Source organism: Pholis gunnellus (assembly GCF_910591455.1).
Source record: "Pholis gunnellus genome assembly, chromosome: 16".
Lineage (NCBI taxonomy): Eukaryota > Metazoa > Chordata > Actinopteri > Perciformes > Pholidae > Pholis > Pholis gunnellus.
The window spans coordinates 17500903-17520468 of NC_136543.1; the positions used below are offsets into that span (position 1 = coordinate 17500903).

A 19566-nucleotide genomic window follows, 5' to 3' on the forward strand; every position below is an offset into this window, starting at 1 on the left:
GTGTTGCTGTTATACAACAAGTCACGAAGACAATATGCTGAAGATCACGACATTAAGGAGCAGTTTGCAAGAAAGTAGCCGAGGGCAGAAACCTGGCTGCTCTGTGAAAAATATAAAATACATATTGCTGCGACTAAATTCCTCCTGATGAAACTACTCTGAAGGAAAATAGATCTTTAAACACTACAACATTGTAGAATCCCACAATAAGAGATTGCTAAAATAGACCCAGTTTTGTGTCGCCTGCCATTAATAACGGTGGAAACAAAATCTGTTTCTTCAATTCATCCCAGTTTGACGTTACGTGATTTGACTGCACACATTTGGTAACATTTGCAAGTGATTGTAAGCAGCGACATGGTGAAGACAATACTTGACCTCTCATCAGAAATGTCCCTTTTAGTGCTAACCTTAAACTGATCCTCATGTCAAAGTCTGAAGCTATTAAACCTTTACATTTATCTTTCCCGCTGTTTATTCTTGGCTGGTTATTAGTGGTTTTGCATATAGTAGAGTGGAGTCTACTATGAAGACTTCCTAATTGTCAGATTGTGGTTCTATCTTTGGTTTATCAATGTTGGCTCTGTATGATACACAACAGTTCACACTTTATGGTGATTATTGTCCCTCTGGTGATGGAAACACACGTGTTATATGTATGTTTATGCAAGAACAGCCATTATGTATATTTTTCTAAATGCTTCTGCTAAGTGGTACATAAGCAAGTGTTCAACATATCAGTGAAAACAGAATAAAGTAGGATTTTTGCAAATTCTAGTGTGAAATAACCCATTTACCATATAATTGATGTAAATGGATGTTTAAAAGCTGCCATAAGCTGTAATTTTCCTCCTTTTTCTCAGAACCACTTTACCTTTTATCTCACCGTTGTCCTTCGACAGTACAAACCTGAGCTGGAGCATTAACACGAACACTCTGCTGAAGATCTGACAGGTTAAAGGTTCCCGTGCTACATTCAGCTGATATGCTTTGACAGCTCTGACATGAAGGCAAGTGATGAATTTAATTCAATAGAGTAAATCGGTGGAAAAACATAACGAACGGAGTTGCTCCCATACAGTACAAGTGTACCACATGACACAATTAGCCATAAATGACCTATTGTGCTCTCTTTGACATGTATATTAATGCTACAGACCCAGTTCCCCTCAGTTTTGGATCAAGATGGCTAGAGGACCAGGTTTAAATGACGAAGAAGAGGGTTCATGAGTAGGGCGGAGCTGGTTGGAGCTTCAGTCAGAAAGACTTCTCAGCGAAAGGTTTTTCAGTTTTTCTTGTCACGGGGCATGATGGAGGACTCAAACGCAGACCAGGCAGAGTAGCGTGAAGAAGGTAATTTAATGAACAATAATCCGACAGCAGCCTTACAGGACTCGGCAGGGGATCCACAGAACAGACAAGAAACAAGCAGCAGGAATTAGACAGGGAAGGCCGACTGGAAAACCGGGAACAGGACAAGCCGAACGGGCGAGTAGACATTACAAGGATCAGGCAAGGAGTGACTGAGGGGCAGGAGTTTATGTAGAGGGAAGAACAGGTGAGAAGAGTTGTGCTGATGAGGGGGAGGTGCTTGATAATGATCAGAGGCAGGTGAAGGGAATTAGGCTGAGGGAGTGACTGACAGCTAGAGTGGAGTAACAGTAACTGCTCTGAATGGCCGCCATATCTGTAAATAAGAAGTAGACGTTTGTGGGCTGCCTTTTTGAGGCATTGAGCTTGGCATTTTTAAGGTTCGCCATCTTGTTTTGTTTTTTGCAACCAACCTTGCAACACAACCTTCATTTCTGAAAAGTTGGTCTGGTTGGAAAAATAAGTTTAATTGTATAGAAGTCTATGAGAAAATGACCCTACTTTTCACTTGATTTATTACCTCAGTAAACATTGTAAATATGAGTTTATGGTCTCAATTGCTAGTTTTGAGTCTTCTTCAATACAGCATGATGTTCATTTGGTAAATTGTGGTCCATTTAGAGTAAAATAGACCATAAAGCAGAGTGTGCTTTAGGGCGGGGCTTACTGTGATTGACAGGTTGCTACCACAACGTAGTCCAATCTGGGAGTTGTCTGTGTCTTCGTCTTGCATCTTTAACCCTTTCACAGGGTGTTTTCAGTTCATGGAAGTTAATTGTAACATTTTTGCCGCCCTAAAAAAATCTTAGCTCCACCCTCTAATGTCACTTCTGGTTGCAAAAAACCAAGATGGCGACAGCCAGAATGCCAAAGCTAAGGCTTCAAAACATTAATCAGCAGCAGGTTGCAAGCACTAGTTGTAGCATTTATTCACTGACAAAGAGAGTCTGAAAGAGGTGAAACAATGTTTTCATTAACGCTAATCAATAGTATTGACTAAAACCCTTTGAGTTTAACAGAGCTGAAGTTCTGGCTTGCTGTTAATTACTAAGTTATCACAAGGACCAGCCACACAGAGTAACTCGCATCACTCTCCTACACCGCTCGCTCGTCATTAAAATCTTATTTTTCCTCTTTTCTCTCGTCTTTCCACATCTTATTCGTGGATCCTCACAGCGCATTGACAAGGACCCTGCTGTTGTTTGAAGGTCAGTTTAATTTATTTTAGTAAATTGACCCACGAGGAAGGAGGGAATCAAATGTCAATGAAATAGCTGCTCTATTACAACAGCTATATCTTTGTGCATTTGTGTGCCTGTTACAAGAGATGGGAGGAGAATACGGTGAAACTTATAGAACAAGATTTGAGCAATTTGCACATGATAACACATGATAGAACATTTCCATCATAACGGGTCCATTGCTGGGCCGAGGCGAGTTTCGGTCTCATCATCCCGTGAGTCAGGACAATTGATGTGAAGCACATGGTGTGATAGGTCCTCCCGTCCTGCCCACACCGGGGCTCCATTTCCTGGGCGATTCATTCACACGATGCGGTGAAGTCACCTGCAGCCGGCAAAGAAAATGGAAAAAGCTCCGCGTGTGGAGGAGACGCTGAAAACAAAATCTCAGTCTTGATAACTTTTCCTCCTTCATCCCAAGATGTTTATGTGCAAAATAAGATTGATTTTAATATATGGAATTGAAGAGTGTGCTTGTTTACGGGCATGATAATTCAAAGATGAGAGGAATCAGCATAAAGATATTGTGTAATCACTTTTTATTATTCCCAGCCAGTCTGTAACGGCTGTGTGGTTGGATGTTTCTTGATCCATTGTTTCTTGGTGTGTCTAAACGGGTATCTGGGGCTCCATCGTCCTCTGAAGGTCCAGGTTATCGTTTTTTCACAACGCACTTGAAACTGAATTCATTGCGACTCAAGTGCTGCCGGACCACCTCTGTTTCCGCACAACCGTCAGCGCCGTCCACACGTTGGCACTCATCAATAACCGAGGGTGTGTGTGCTTGAAGTGTACAACTGCAAACGCACATGCATGTACAAGTGTGTGTGATTGCAGCTGTGGTGTTGTGCTGAAGCGGCCCGGGCACTCGGATGAAGAGAGGATGCGGCTTTAGGGCTTCGTGTGGAGAGGGTTTACGACTGGTGGGCGGCCGGTCCTGATGGGACGATAAAGTGTGACGTCATGTGCACCTTGTCATCCACGGTGACCGCTCTGCATACAATAACTCCTTTGCTTAGCATCAATGTTATAGTTTGATATATTTTTTTGTATTTTTTATTTAAAGGGACAGTGTGTGGGACTTGGTGACATTTAGCAGTGAGGTTGCAGATTGCAACCAACTGAATACCCCTCCGCTCACAGCTTCACAAGCCTGTCAGAGAACTACGGTGGCCTTCAGGCAACGTAAAAACACAAAAGACTCTCGCTAGAGTCAGTGTTTGGTTCTTTATTACTTCTTCTAACCATACCTTTTACAATAAAAGCCTTAGACATATACATGCTAACTGTTAACCAGAGGGAACTCCAATTAGCTCATAGCGTTTTGCTTAAAGGTAACTTGATTAAAATAGCTAACAGTAGCTTAGGCTACTGAACAATTTACCTCAGACAGACTGCCAGACGCTACTCTGGATCAATAGGATCCCGGTAGTTGGTCTATTCAAACCCTATATTGAAAAAGTCATGATGTGCACATTCCTCTTACTCATCTGTTCAACATTTAAATGAGCCGTGAACTTGTGATGTTTGAGAAATGCTCGTTCACTTGTGTGTCGTCTTTTCTGTGGGACTTTAACTCCCTGACCACCCTGTCCCTTTAAGAAGAATGAGTGCACTTCCCCTTTAAAAATGTCTTTGTTGATATTTTTTCCTGCTGTAATGTTTGTCCTTTCCAAACAAGGGAATGTTTACTTGTTTCTCTTCACTAACAATATTTATGTTTTATTTATGCTTCCTGAGAAGGTAAGATTAATTGATGAATGTCTTTTACCGAAGTGCATTTGGCTAATTGGCTCCAAATGAGGGCAGATTTATGCCACCTGGGTTAAAGTGGCACTAATCCCAGAGATCCGTCCTGATTGGCCACAGAGAGCAGGTGACAAAGTATAAAAGGTTTTGAACAACAGCAGACTGGTTGGTCTGTTTTTCACTCTCCAGGAAAATGGAGGAAGGCCAGTGTTTTGTGCACCAGAAGATTTATTCTCATTAATTGTCTGCAGAGGACTTTAAGTGATAAACCTGATGAAGTGGTTTATGGTTCATGGTTCTCCTTTTTGTGTTAATTTTGTTTTCCTGGAAAATCAAACGCTGGTCCATTCTTCCCGCTCACGCTGCCAACCATCCTCAGGCCATTTTGCTTCCTAACAAATTCTTCTTTCAGACTAGCGGAAAGAAAACTTTAAAAATACACATTTAGGTGTTCATTTTACTACTTTAGATTTCTCTCTAAATTCACAAAATGGTGCCATCTAAATAAAGTTTTTATTATTATTATTATCATTATTTATAGGATGTTTTCTCAAAATCACATACAGTACATAAACTTTAATCCATCCTTTCATTTATTTCATTTTAAAGTGATTAATCTGGGCGAACAATGACTGGACCATCACACACTTTCTTATAGACACTAACAGATGGGTGTACAGTAGCGTTCCTGCTGACACGAGGCTCCCGCTGAGCTTTTAAATTGAAGCCCTGCGACATACGGAGAACCACGGTTCTCATGAGGCAGATGTCATTATCGGCTCAACAGATACAACCACCAGGTGGCTTATAAATGTGAAAGCACTCAAAGATCTCAATGGTCCTCTGAGTTCTTATATCTCTGCAGGTCATTTCATATCACAATAACTATATTTATCACAGCATGTTTTCAGGTAATTCAATAAATAAATACTCTGTTTTTGTATACTAGGAGTGTACTACTAGGTAATAGGAGTTGAACAATAAAGATGAATGAAGAAAATCATTCACAAGGCTGTTGGAAAACACTGTCCACAATTTATTTTGATCAACATTCGGGTTCCACATTATTCTCCAGAATGATTTAGCACTCTGTCCTGAGCTGTATGCACTATATTTTATTCTATAATGGAGCTTCAGGGGACACACTATGCAGGCAAAAACATTGTTTTGTCATGCTCTGGTCAATGTTGAGATTTTGGACTAGTTTGCTTCCAACATTTCTTCTTTCAGACTAGTGGAAAGAAAACATCCAAAATAATGGCTCATTTGCATATTTAAACATAACATTTGATAAAACTTGCAATAAAAAAATGTAAGTGATCAACTGGGGAAGTGTTAAGGTTATCTATAGTTACATGCTCTATCCTATTCATGTGTAGTGTAATGGCATTTTTACAATATATATCTTTAAAGAGACAGAAATCTCTATTTAATTTGCACTTACTTACACCAAACTTTCCAGTTTCATTCCCATCTATACTCTGAAGGTTTATTTTATTCCTAAAATCAAGACAATATGTTCAGTATTGACAGTATTTTCTGATTTATGGAGTGATAAACAGAGGTATCCCTCTTTAAAAACAAACATTTTCAACTTTGCTTTATCCAATGATCAGATTTCTGTTCTGGCAATGTACACAAATTAGCACTTAAGATGGCGATGAGATAAGATGGTGTCTAATTTGCATATTTAAACTTACATTTTCTGAAAACGTGTAATACAAGAAATATATGTCACAAGTTATCAACTGGGGAGGTTTCATGTTGATATCGACTCTTTTCACCTGGGGTGACTCCCCTTAAAGTTGGAGAAGCTTGTGACTGGAGGGTTGCCAGTTGGAGTCCACTTTGTTAATCACTTTGAACTGACAGATAATGTAAAAACCGCAAACTTTAAATGGCATTCCCTAAAATATTTCGCATCAGATATTTAGTCGGCTATTATTCCGTATCGTTGTATCTCGATTCATGATTTAATCACGTTATGATTCCAGTTAGAGACGATAGTGTTATCGTATTTAATCATCACCCGGCCCTCGCCTGAGTGCATGTGTGTCTGAGACAGTAATAGATCTATGCATTATTTAGTCTGTTTACTAACTGTAAACCAAAGCTGGAGCAAATGCCCTCTGCGAGGGGTCTCTCACCGTCTCTCTTCATAATTGCAGATTTCAGTCAGACTCTTTTCACAGAAACCGCTCCACTGTAATTAGCCGCTTTAACAAGCATTTAAGATTTCAGTCCAGATGTGTGCTGCATGCATTCAGACATCCAGTAGCTCACCTACATTAGGAGGTGAGAGCTCACGCTCAACAGGGTGCATTGAGGCTGCACTGAATCCACATCTCAAACTCAAATACACACTAAGACTAAACTCACAAACGCACACATTTCACACACATGCACGCCTCCCACTCCACATGGTTGATTAATTCTAATTTGAACGGCCGTGGCCTCACCTCCTACACTCATGCCTTCTGACGGTGCCTGGAGATACGGCGTCTTCGGGGAGCGAGAACGACGGGCAGACCGGAGCAAAGCCATGAATGTGAAAGTTAAAGAATGTCAGAGTGAGCTGATGAGATCGAGAGAGACTCATCGCTCCCGACTGACAGCTGCGAGTTGTGGCCCAAAGTTCGGCTTGCAGCTCCTTAACCGGCAGCCGGAGGTGGTTGAATTAAATGTGGACATTTTTAATACCCAGAAACACCAGTAAACAGCACGCTGTAAGCACACAATCTGGCAACGTAATGATATCTGATACCACTGCAGAAAACAATCCAACTATGTCTGGACACAGCAGGCTGTTTAGAAAGAAGGATTCAGGAAGGATTCAAGGATGATTTATTGTCATTTAAGCAACACAAGGATGCACAACGAAAAACATGACAAACAAAACAAAAGCAGGAGTACATTCCATTTTTTTAATTTTGCATCATAAGGAATACAAACAGCAGCAACAAAAACAATTCTCTGGGCAGATAATATGGCTGACACATCGGTAAACACCGACTCCACCTCCTCTCGTCCCTCTGGAGTCCTGCGGTTTGCCCATCAAGTTCCGCTTGATCTGGGACGCCACGATGGAGCCAGGTCTCCGTAAAGAAGTGGGCTCATCTGTTCGCCGACCTTCCGTCGCTGGGTTCGCCTGAAGTCTTATTTCATCCGTCTCATTTTTCCTGCAAGCAAAAAAAAATCAGACAGCCAGGAGCATGCTGGGTAGTGGAGTGGCCTCAGGTCCTAGCTGGGTTAGCTTAGCTTCCATCCCGGCCCTCCTCCATGCTGCAGTTCGGTGGCGTTTAGTCAGGTAGGTCTGGCTAGGTGGTCGGCCGAGGGCCGCTGCACCTTCTGTCATATTCCGTAGGTGCTCCAGTAAAAAACACATCAAATTAACACGTCCACGCCACTTAGGAGACGGGAAGTGTATACTATTTTAAAACATCGTTAGTCCTTCACTAGTCACGTGAGTTGTTGGTCAGTCAATAACACTCTTTTCCTAAACCTAACTAAGTTACCTAAACCTTTATTTTGAAAAGATACGAAAACTGACGCGCCGTCCTCGCGTCGTAAACTGACGCTAGAGGGGCTACGTAGAGCGTAGCGTCATAGTGTGAAGCTTAGGGCCGCTGACCGATACGTCGGTATTGACGTAGTGTCAGAGTGACGTCTTTCACATTTCTCATTTGAACCATTGTCATTATAACGATATGGATTTGGGCAGCTTTAAGTATTAAAGCATTTTTAAGCCCAATCTGCATTTTTTTCCTACCATATAGATTGCAGGTATATTTACACGTGTGATTGTAGAGTTAAATCTACAGTTTAGATAATCATTCATTTGTTATTTAAGTTGTTCTCTCTCTATTAAAATGTCTTTTTTAATCCATTTGATTTGAGAAACAGGTTTCAGTCCTATGGCGTTTGGTCGTGGGGGAACCCTTTTCATTCTTTACCGTTGGATGATGGTCGTTCATCCTCACTGGCAGCAGTTCAAGTCAAATGTCAGGGGAGCAGTCGCTAATTATAACAGGGACTCTTCACAGATGTAATTGCTGTTATTCTTCATTTATTTGCCAGCAAATGAGCACTTGATCCATATTTCATTGAATGTCAGCGCTCCATGGAGAGTTACTTTGAGTACAGCTCACAAGTGTGTGTGTGTGTGTGTGTGTGTGTGTGTGTGTGTGTGTGTGTGTGTGTGTGTGTGTGTGTGTGTGTGTGTGTGTGTGTGTGTGTGTGTGTGTGTGTGGAGAACAGCTTCATACTGTCGCTCATTTATCTCTCCTAATTAGACCGCAGCAGTGAAATGATGTGTTTGTTCCTCCTCCGTGGTTCCCCTCAGTTAACAGCCTCAGTGATACGTTTTCTTGTCCACATTATCTCCGCAGGTACAAAACAGCTCCGGCGCGGGCGGCAGAGATCTTAATCCTGTCGTGCATCAGCGGGCTGTCGGCCTCATTAATAAAAACATTGAGCTGATGATTGGCTATCGACTCAGGTGACGGCCTGGTTTGCTACACCTGCACGATCGATCAGCCGGGTTAATCCTGTGTGTGCTACGGGGGGAGAGAGGGGGGAGAAAGGAGGGGAGGGGAGTAGGAGGATGCTGGAGATGTCTCAGTTGGAGCTCAGTCACCTGTTAAATTAACAAAACTGAAGATTGTCCATTGCTCCCCCCACACACACACACACACACTTGTTTTTAAGTGTGAACATCCACTAATGCATGTGTGGGTGTGTGTACAAATAAACACACCCACACATGCCCGACCACACAGCCATCCTCCCCATCATCCACCCACCCACACACACACACACACACACACACACACACACACACACACACACACACACACACACACACACACACGTGCTTCTCGTGGCGGCATTTGAAATGTGTGTCATATCAGTATGCTTCATAAAAATACACTTATTTCCAGTCAAACAAAGAAAACTTTATTTTAACATACATTTCAAGAGATACTTTCAATCCACATGATTCTCTGTTAATGTGCACAACACACAGAAACACACACTTGTGTACACACACGTTTTTGTCAAAGCATTGTCAAACAGGCAGCTTCTGAATTTTTATGATGAGCAAACAATAAAGACGATCAAACTGAAGCAAGCTGTTGGCATTGTTGAGATTGTAGCAAATATGCTCACATAAGGCTCGCAAACACACAGAGGAATACACAGGATGTACGCTGAGGCAACACACACACACACACACACGCACACACAGGGCGCTGAGCGTGGAGTATAAAAAGGGCATCCTTCCCACTCAACAGAGAAGTGCTCTGCTTACTCTCACACACTCCTCTGACACTGAACCTCTTTTCTCAAGGTAAGGAAACCGCTATTTATTTTTTATTGTATGACAGACCAGAGCTTTAAGCATTTTAAAAGATGTTTTTTAATATTGTGGAATTAGTTTTTCTTCTTTATAATCAGACTGGGATTCAGACATCAGTTTTTATAAAAATGCAAAAAAAAAAGATTCAGCATTTTTACAATTTTGTGTACATTTTGCCTTGATTTCTTTTCATATGTAAAAGCAATATGTATGCAAATACATAACATTTAGTGTATTTGTTCTAAAATGATTAGAAGGTTTTAGATTTTAACATATTTCCAGTTTTCCGAACGCAAATTTGTGGCAATCGGGTCACTTTAGCCTGCTGAAATTGAGATGCAACTATCCACAGCGTGCTGCGCGCCGTGCCCATTGGATGACAGTGTGAATATTATACGCTGTTTCTGATTCACGCTCCTTTTTTTTCCAGTGCAGTCAGAGCTACAACTGCGAAAGAGCAGTTGTCTGGCAGATGGGCTCAGTTGTGGTTTCTCAGTGTGGAAGATGACTGTTGAGTCAGGAGAGGAGAACGCATCTCAGATTCATTAAACTTTTCCTCCTCTCTCTCTCTCTCTCTCTCTCTCTCTCTCTCTCTCTGTGTTTTAGATGACTGCAGGGTTGTGTGTGTGCATCGTGCTGGCAGTATTATGTACGAGCTGTTTGGGGCTCCCCTTCTCCTCCCAGCCTCTAGACGAGGGCCACCGCTCCGCGTCCGCTGCTTCTGAAGGTACTAACTTCTCACTGCGGGGGATAAAAAGAAAGAAAGAAGAAGAAGAAAAGGCACGTTGCACTAATATATCACAGTAAATTTCCTTATCTGACATCTGCCCTTGTGTGTCTTCATTTGTCTGTGTTGAGCAGCTCTCCTTGAAGGTGACACCCACACCTTTGGAGAGCCCCACTTCCAACACAGCCGCTCTGCCCCCCAGCTGAAGGCTCTTCCTCTGGCTGAGGAGGATGCTGACTCCCGAGCCAACCTCAGTGAGCTGCTGGCAAGACTCATCTCCTCCAGGAAAGGTGTGTGTGTGTGTGTGTGTATGTGAGAATGCACACCTGCAGCATAAGAGGGTAGATGTTTGTGAATGCGATTGCGTAAAGAGAAACATCTGGCAACTACATATATTTGCAAAATAGGTTCATTTTCAGAGACAAGTGCTTTTTTCCCCTTCCCTTTCTCCTCCCCTCGATCTTGCTAATTACTGGAATCAGGGCACAGCACAGCTTTGTAAAATGAATTAGTGGCCCTGAAAAGCTTTTGTGGTTTGAAAGAGCGCGTATGAGAGTGCGCAGCCTTCCGGTCATTCTCCTCAATACCATCTTATTTCACTTTCTCCCAGTCGCTCTTTTTTTTTCTACTTCTTCAATGCCAGGAGAAAAAGCCCTCGACCCCGTCATAGTTCCTCATGTTCAGCGCTCTGATCTCTCTGGCTGTGTGAACGTCTCTGACACAACACACACACAAGCATACACTCAACGTCAAGACCTGCATCTTCTGTTTGGCTTCCAGAAACTTCATGTGTGTCCAAGGTCTCTATGCAGGACAAGTAGCCGGAAACTGCCTCATTATCACGTAGCTATAGAGATCAAAGGTTAGAAAAGACTCTCTCAATGCTCTGAAGAAAAAGTTTTCTGCGTAAAGTTTATAATCTGGTGTTGCATAAGCGTCAGTAAAACAATAAATACATGCAAAAACAGACCATTCAGCCAGACAGTGAAGACTATAAAATGTCAAAGGGCACATTGAAATCGATATGTACTGTAAGGGGATGTGTGCATGTGTGTTTTCTGTGTTACCGTGCGTGTGTGTTTGTGGGTGTCAGTGTTCGTGTGCTCGCTGTTCACTTGCATGTTTCGGTGTAGGAGGTGTCGTTGTCGAGCCTTCTGCAGCCAATCTTCTCAGCACACCAGGGAACTTAAATGCAGTGTGCCCGTGTGTGTGTGTGTGTGTTGTGTAGGAGGATGTGGGTGGAGTGAAAACAGCATCTCTGCTAGCGCTCAATTGATTACCAAAAGGATAGCATTCCTACTTCTGTTTTACAAGAAGGAAGGTCACAGTGTGTGGGGGGGAGAAGAAGAAGAAGAAATGAGGGCGCGATGATCATTTCAAGGGAATGGACACCTGTTGGTGCAAATGTAGGCCGCATATTAAGAAATGTACATGCATGGACACACAAGGAGACGGTAATAGTATGTTGTCACCCTGAAGTCCAGCTGGTGGTGGAAAGTCCCCCTTTTATCTCGGTGTTGTGTGAATGTGAGATACAGACAACGAGAAAGAGACAATTAAAATGTCCAAAAAGCAAACCAGCTTCACAACATTTAAAAAACCCAAATAGTCCCAGAAACCAAACACAAATCAGCTGGTGGAGAAGAAAACACTTTTGTTTCTGGAAGAGTATAAACACCAGATTGTGAAAATCATAATTTGGTAAGGAACTCAACTAACTGCTAAAAACTGCGACAGAAAATGCAGTAAAAGTGATGTCATATTTTTCATATTAAAAGCATCAATCAATGCAAATACATTTCAGTGCATGAAGACTATAATGAGAGCATCACTTGTGTTCTATCTCGCCAAAAACTGCCACCAGATTTAATAGAATGATGTTTTAGTTATTAAAAAAAACTAAATGAATCCTTTCAGCTCCGTCAGAGTGTTTCAGAGAATAAAAGAATCACATTCACTCTGTTATTGCACCACCATTTGCTTGCAACACATTTCAAGCTAGAACTTCTCCAGCTGTCTCTACGCAGAAACAAACCAAAAGCAGGAAAAACAAACCCAGTGAAGTTTTTAGCCGCTCTCATGCTCTACAAACTCTGAGGAATACTAATTTCTCTCCTGCTCTGTTCCTCCTCCACCCACTCTTTCTATCACCTCCACTCCTCCTCCTCCTCCTCCTCCTCCTCCCCACTTCTCCTCCCAGGTTCTGTGCGTAGAAACTCCACGGCGAACAACAGAGGCAACGGACTGAGCGCCAACCACCGGATAGCAGACAGGGACTACTTGGGGTGGATGGATTTCGGCCGCCGCAGTGCAGAGGAGTACGAGTACTCCTCGTAAAGGAAAGACACGGCTCAGACGTCTGCGTACGGGCACAAGAAGAAGAAAAAAACACCCCACGCAAGCTGGCTCCCCACTGTCTCACAATAAAGAGTCGATTTATGATGTATTTGTTGTACATTTGTTTGTAAAACTGTAATAATGCAATATACATATGCCAAATTTTGCAGAAAAGCTCTCACTGTCCAAGGTTTGTTTGTTTCTGGTTTTCTCTGGTTTCTTTATCATTTTGAGTGGAAAACATTGGGATGGTGTGAAGATCTGTTGGGACTAACTGGACTGAATAAAGATTGGAAATGTCACACTCTGCATATGAATTCTTCCAACGTAGCGCATGCTGCTGAACTCAGAGCCATTAGCATTCATTGGGTGTCAAAAAGAAGATTATCTGTGGCACCTCATTACTGCTGCGAACGTACAACGATCTTAGTATTCTGACGTTATGAAACCTAATACATCACGAGCATCACTATGGTTGACAGCGTGAGTACGACTACTCTTAACACACACACACACTGTTGCTCTAAAAGTCATTTTGGTGAATAAAACCACTTAAATCATTTGACTTGTTACGTTCCAAAATCAGTGTCATGCTGATTTTTCTGTTGGATAAAACAAATCCTTCCAATTCCATTTCTTCATTTTCTTCTTCTCTACACTCCACCGGGTCAACCAGACTGATGATGAATACAGAAGATGACCAGTAAGAAAATGGTGTCTGCTTTTATGCTTTTATTTAATTGTTTTCTGTTTTCCTTTGGGCAAGGAAATGTATTTAGTTGGGAATCATAGGAAGATGTCACTTTGTGGGACAAATAAATGTTTAATGTGTTATGTAAGATTGTATCACTAAACATGTGTTTTTCTTATATTTATGTTCCCTAAAATGTCCGGCCTTCACTACACTGACTTTATCTGTGCAAAGATTCACATTCCTCTACTGAAGAGGGAGATCTTTGTGCACCTCTGTAAAATCTCAGATTCATCAGGTAAAATGGATTTGGTACTCGAAAGCCGATCGCTGGCCAATATATAAAAGCTGGCAAAGAAACCCGAAACCTCCAGACACACGACTTTCGTCCAGAAGACCGCTGTTCGTGTCCCCTTAAAGTGGACATGTTATCACAGCAGTTGTTAGTGTCTCTAATCACGTGAGTCACTAAACACAACTAAGTGGTTTTGTTGCCTAAGCCTAAGTGTCCGGTGAAAGACGGTAGTTTATTTTGAAAATACTCTATGCATGTAACGAGAGCAAAGATCCAGAATTTCTCAATGAGGGAAAAAGATTAGATGAGCTTTCAGTTTTATTTTGTTTCTTTTTACCTGGGAAAAGATGTTAAAATAAAATATGAATCATAGCAGAGTATTCTTTTTACATACATATGTAAAGAGTATTTGAAGTATTTTGAAGTTAACATATCATAAAATCTTTATTGTAATGGGGATCTGGGAGAAGGAGGGTTTTCTGTTCTCGTCTGAACTCAGGTGGATTTTGCCTTGTGATGTATTTCGGGGTTTTGTTTTGCTGTAGGGCCATATCGCCATGAAAGACGCGAGTCGCTCATGGGACTGGTCGTCCATTTGTCATCCTCTGCCGGATCTAGTTTCTGTAACATTGTTACATGTAATAAACTAAATGTATTGAAATAAGACTTCTATTCCAGTGTCAGAGGTCAGTGTCTTTGCCTACTGCAAAAGCGATGAAAGCGAAAATTGCTGGACCACGGTGGATTATGGGTAATGATGCTGGGTTGATGCATGTAAAGGGAGAGATGCCTGATGCTGAGATAAAGGGTCAGGAGATGAAAGTCAGTGAACGCATCATTCAAGAAGCAGGCCGGGGAATGTGGGAGAATATCTTCAAAAGAACGGCAGGATCATTATGAGCTTTAACGTCTGTGCTAAATATTGAAACGGTTTTGAAGCGTTTGGAGAAACTGATATCGGTTTGAATTATTAAAGCAGGCTCAAAATAAATCCTAATAATTGCTTTTGGCTCCGATAACAGCTTTTAGAGTGATTTGGTGTTATGAAGAAATTTTGTGTTATGAGAAAATGTTGAAACTTCTTCGGGGCAAAGGCAGTAAAAGAGATTAGACCACGTGATATTGACTCACTTGACATTTTATTTGTTTTTGTTATGATGCAAACAACAAGGACAACAGAGAAAACAGCCCGCTGTTCAACCTGCAGAAGGTATCGGTGAGGGAAGGAGGAGGAATCCACGGTGGTGCTGAGTTGTGATGAAGGGGCCCATTATGCCGGTCCTGGCCTGGCGTGTTAAGTGAAAGATGTGTCTGCGTGAGTGAGAGGTGCAGCGACGGATCGATGGACGAAGCAGACCCGGTGAATTATTCAGAGAAGTGGTTTTGAACGCCTTGGGGGGAAAGAGAGGGTTTGCTGCCTTTATATGTGTGTGTTTGTGTGTGTGTGTGTGTGTGTGTGTGTGTGTGTTGGGCATCGATGACACCGGCCCGGACTGAGGTTTCATTTGAATCACAAATTTTATAGCGACTTGAGATTCTGAGAGGGCCGTGGGAATTGACTCAAACTTTCTGTTTGAAGATCTGAGGCCGACTTGAGAGTTAAAGGCTCTGAGAAGGTTTAAAGGCTTCAGTGGGACTGTCAGTAAATGTCTCCACTGTGTGTGTGTGTGTGTGTGTACCAACAGATGTGTGGATGTGGATATCTGCTAGGAGTACCAATGACGCAAAAAAAGAAAAATGTTGAAACGGTGAACGCCATGTGCAGCCTACGACATGGAGCGATTCGGGCGCTCACACGTGCGTAAGTGCTCTGGGTTTTGTGTGCTAATGTACAAAGCCACACACTCATGAAAGGAACATGAGCTCCAAGAGTGTGGCTGTAATGAAGATCCAGCAACGGTGACGAGCAGATGGTCCGAACTCTTCCTGGATCCTCTATGAAACTGGCTCGACGTAGGCTACTCGTCTTTCATTCTCTGTCCTGTCTGTCTCCAAAAAAATGTCCATTTAACCTCAAATCAGCTTTTTGTCAATTCAAAGGCCTTTTACTGGCATATAAAACAGAGGAACTTATGGTAAAAGCAGGGAAGCAGAGTGTTCTCAAGTGCTTTTATTGTGAAAGGTAAGCACAGAATGAATGGATCTGTTCTGCCATTGTCAGGGTTGAAACGAGTAATAAAGTTTACTTTCTTGTTTCAGACTACGGAGCCTGTGTTGTGGTACACTATAGTGTACATTTGGAATATTGACACAACCTGATTGGTTGATGCTTTTATTCACTGCGCGAAAAAAACAATGTTGCATTTTTTTTTGCCTCTTGATATTTACGCTCTATGTGAAAGTATTCATGACACAAACAACAGTTCAAAAAATACCCCAAAAGTGTTATATTAATGTAACTGTGACGCCAGCAGCAGCCTGTTAGCTTAGCTTAGCACAAAGACAGGAATCAGGAGCAAACAGCTCGTCAAACCTCTCAGAGAAGGTTCTAGCTGCGGCCTTGTAGACGACCCGCTTCACTTCACGACGACCCCATGAAATCTTCTCCTACACGCAGACCTACAAACCTTTTAAACGTGGGAAAACATGCCAAAACAGGTAATAGACTTCTCTCCCATTGCCATTAGAGAGTAGCAGTGTCTTTCTGCTTTTATCACGATGGACGTGGAACTCACCAGAAAACAGGTTTATACACAGATGAAAGAAGTTATTTGATTACTTCTTTTTTTAATATCTGTTACTTATTCTTTCAAACTGCGATGACTGTCATGGTGCCTTTGGCATCAGCTAATGGGGACCCTTGCAAATAAATACATAAAAGAACTTTCCCTCTAAATACAAGAGCCAGATGTTAGTGGGTGTTAGTGAGGTTTTTTAAATCTCATTTTGTCCAAAAAACTAATTTTGTGGGTTATTTGCTGGACTATTTTCTGTCTGGGTGCAGATATGGTAAGGAGGCTGCACAGGACAGCCTCACAACAACCGGAGTCATTTGTATCCGACTGAAAATCAGTAAAGTTAATTGTTTGTGAACAATGAATGTCTGTTCATGGTTTCACGGCAGTCCATCCAATACTTGTAACACATGAGATATTTCACTCTGGACCAAAGTGGCGGAATATGTAACCGACATCTCTAGAGCCACACTGCTCGCATGGCTAAAGGTATTCACTTTTATGTAATATATTCATGTAATATTGATGTTGATTTTAACAAACACATTGGGACGTTATGAGAGTGTTGATCTGACTGGTTGGGAGCCAGTCAAATAAATGTGCGTAAATTTACGTAAATTCAGAAGAGGATCCGGTTTGCACCTGAGGGTGGATGACCTGTTTCACCTCGGGAGGCAGCGGATTTGAGCTTGTGATAAATCACTGAAAATGTTATGCTAAGAGGACAAATATCCACAGAGAAAGACGTCAAAGACATTTGAAACAGAGTTTCATCTCATGTCTTCGTATTAAGACTCCCCAGCTGCCAGAGCGGCATTTTTTTGATTATTGCCAACCTCTCCTTCACCCTGCGGCTAATAGAGGTTTAATAAGCAGCCTTCATCATATCCCTCAGAGCACAAGCGATACAGATGGTGAATGGGTAATGGATTATGACTGTGCCAGTGTGGACAGACGGACACAAGCACTGCGCTCCGCATACAGACTGTTTTCTGGTTATTCGTGAGCGCCATCTGCTGGTGGAGGGGGAAACGATGATTTCCTGTCTGGGATTCTTCTTTTCATGTCTTGTTGAGGGAAAAACACACACACACACACACACACACACACACACACACACACACACACACACACACACACACACACACACACACACATACACAGAGAGAGACGGAAAACCATAAGACTCAGATACAGAATTTTTATTTGGAAAAAAAACCTCATTACATGATTTCCCCAGTTACTTACAGTGATGTGTGGTTCTTGGATACGCACTATAATGATTCCTTTATGAGTGACAATGAACAGTATATACAGTGAGCACAAAAAAAACGGAAAAGTAGGTTAAATTCATAGGATTTATTTAAATAAATAAACACAAGTGCAACTACGACTCTTCACCACCTTTAGTCCAACACAAGAAGAACAAATAATGATAAAAAATAGATAGTCGAGGCACTGTATTGCTTCATTTCTCCAAAAGCTTCCGACCACAATGGCTGATTTGCCACTTCCTTCATCCCTCTCTCCGTCCTCTCTGTGAGCTGTGGCCTCAGCGCATCGATCCGTCCCGTTCAGTTCAGTGTGCGCATCAACTTCCCCGTCTAATGGCCAATTAGGAAACTAAACCAAAGTATCTTTAATACTGACTTAAAATCAATGTCATGATTTAGTGAAAGCAACATGTCGGACTCACACCTAATCACTTCAGGGGGGATTTAGGAAGGGGTACGACTGATGGGGGGGAGAGAGTGAAGGTAAAGGTGACGTATTTTCATGTATTTGGTGTAAAGTTTTTAATCATTTATAAAATGGTGGATCTTAATCCAGTAACAGAGAAGAAGAAAGGCATGTTTTAGTGCTACAGAGACTACAAAGAGCCAACTAGTGCGATGGCAGATTTAACAGAGTCCAGCTGTCTGGATGTGAGTAGGATTTTGTGGATGTTTTTCAGAAAAGGCAAGAGTGGGAGTAGTACATCTAGCCAGCAGAGTCAGTCTCCAAAGCAGGGATGTGAGTGGACAGCAGTGGGCGATATCTCAATAGTATATATATATACTATTGATATTCTGATTTTAATGGGTCAGTTCACCCAATTACATAAAATGTAATTATATAAAATTGGTTTTATATTCCCAGATTTGTACATATGTGAGTCAAACTAACGCATCTCTGAGACATTTCAGAGATGTTTCATAACATGAGCGCATGAAACCAAATCTGCATGGCTGCATATATCAGAATAAATTTGGGTTAAATTATTTTGCTCCTGAGACAGAGCACTGTTAAGTCCTGCCCACACCGGAGGGGAAAACAATTCATTGCTCTCCGTTATCTTTATATCGCGTGAAGGTTCCTCCTTGTCACTTTTCGTCGGCTAGCAAACAACAGAAAAAAGTCTGAAAGCTGCTGTGTGGTGGGATGAACTACCAACAGCGTAAAGAACGCTGAACTACGTTTTTACTAGAACCGAAAAAGTCTTTAAGAAGACAAAAGTGAGCCATCATCATAAATAAGACTCGCTTAACGCTTAACACATTTTGACAATATGCAACTTGTCTTATAATGTAATGTGGATAAAACAGAAAGCTGTGCAGTAATATGTTCGCAGGTGCCTGAGCTAACTACGGTATCTCGCAACACACATCTTTGACATGCAGAAATCAAATGGTTTTAGCTAGCTACAGGCCTTGTGTTAGCCTTTTAGCCCTTTGGTTGCATAATGTGGCGCCATAGAAATAAAATGTGAGTAGAAGGGGCATTCCCATTCAAATCAATGTAGCTGGACATGTAGAGCAACGGCCATTTGTATATGCACTGTTGCCATAGCGGGCTAACTTAAACCATAGACTGTATGTATAAACTGTTATGAGTTATTTCTTTGTGTGTAGCCGATTGTTTTCCCCTCCGGTTAGCATGCTTTTCAGAGTAGGGAAACTCTGAGTCACCTCCTAAAAGCACTAAAGCGTGGATAGTATCTGTGCAGAAGCACAGCAGTGATAAGAGACAGTCGTGCCACGTTGTTGTCATACAGTATGAACAATGTGAGTCAGTGTTTGGGCTCCAGGTGACTGATCAACAGTCGGTCCGTGGCCCCGCCTGGCTCCTACTTGGCCACTCT

At 42.0% G+C, this 19566-nt stretch overlaps 1 protein-coding gene across 1 annotated transcript; it reads left to right on the forward strand.

Moving 5' to 3' along the window:
- Window positions 1-9667: 9667 nt before the first annotated feature.
- On the forward strand, window positions 9668-13086 carry LOC306708560 (cholecystokinin-like). The gene is made up of 4 exons (XM_079176412.1): window positions 9668-9711; window positions 10327-10447; window positions 10582-10737; window positions 12648-13086. Exons 2-4 carry the CDS (start codon window positions 10327-10329, stop codon window positions 12782-12784), a joined length of 414 nt encoding a protein of 137 aa, XP_079032538.1. The 5' UTR covers window positions 9668-9711; the 3' UTR covers window positions 12785-13086.
- The last annotated feature ends 6480 nt before the right edge of the window (window positions 13087-19566 follow it).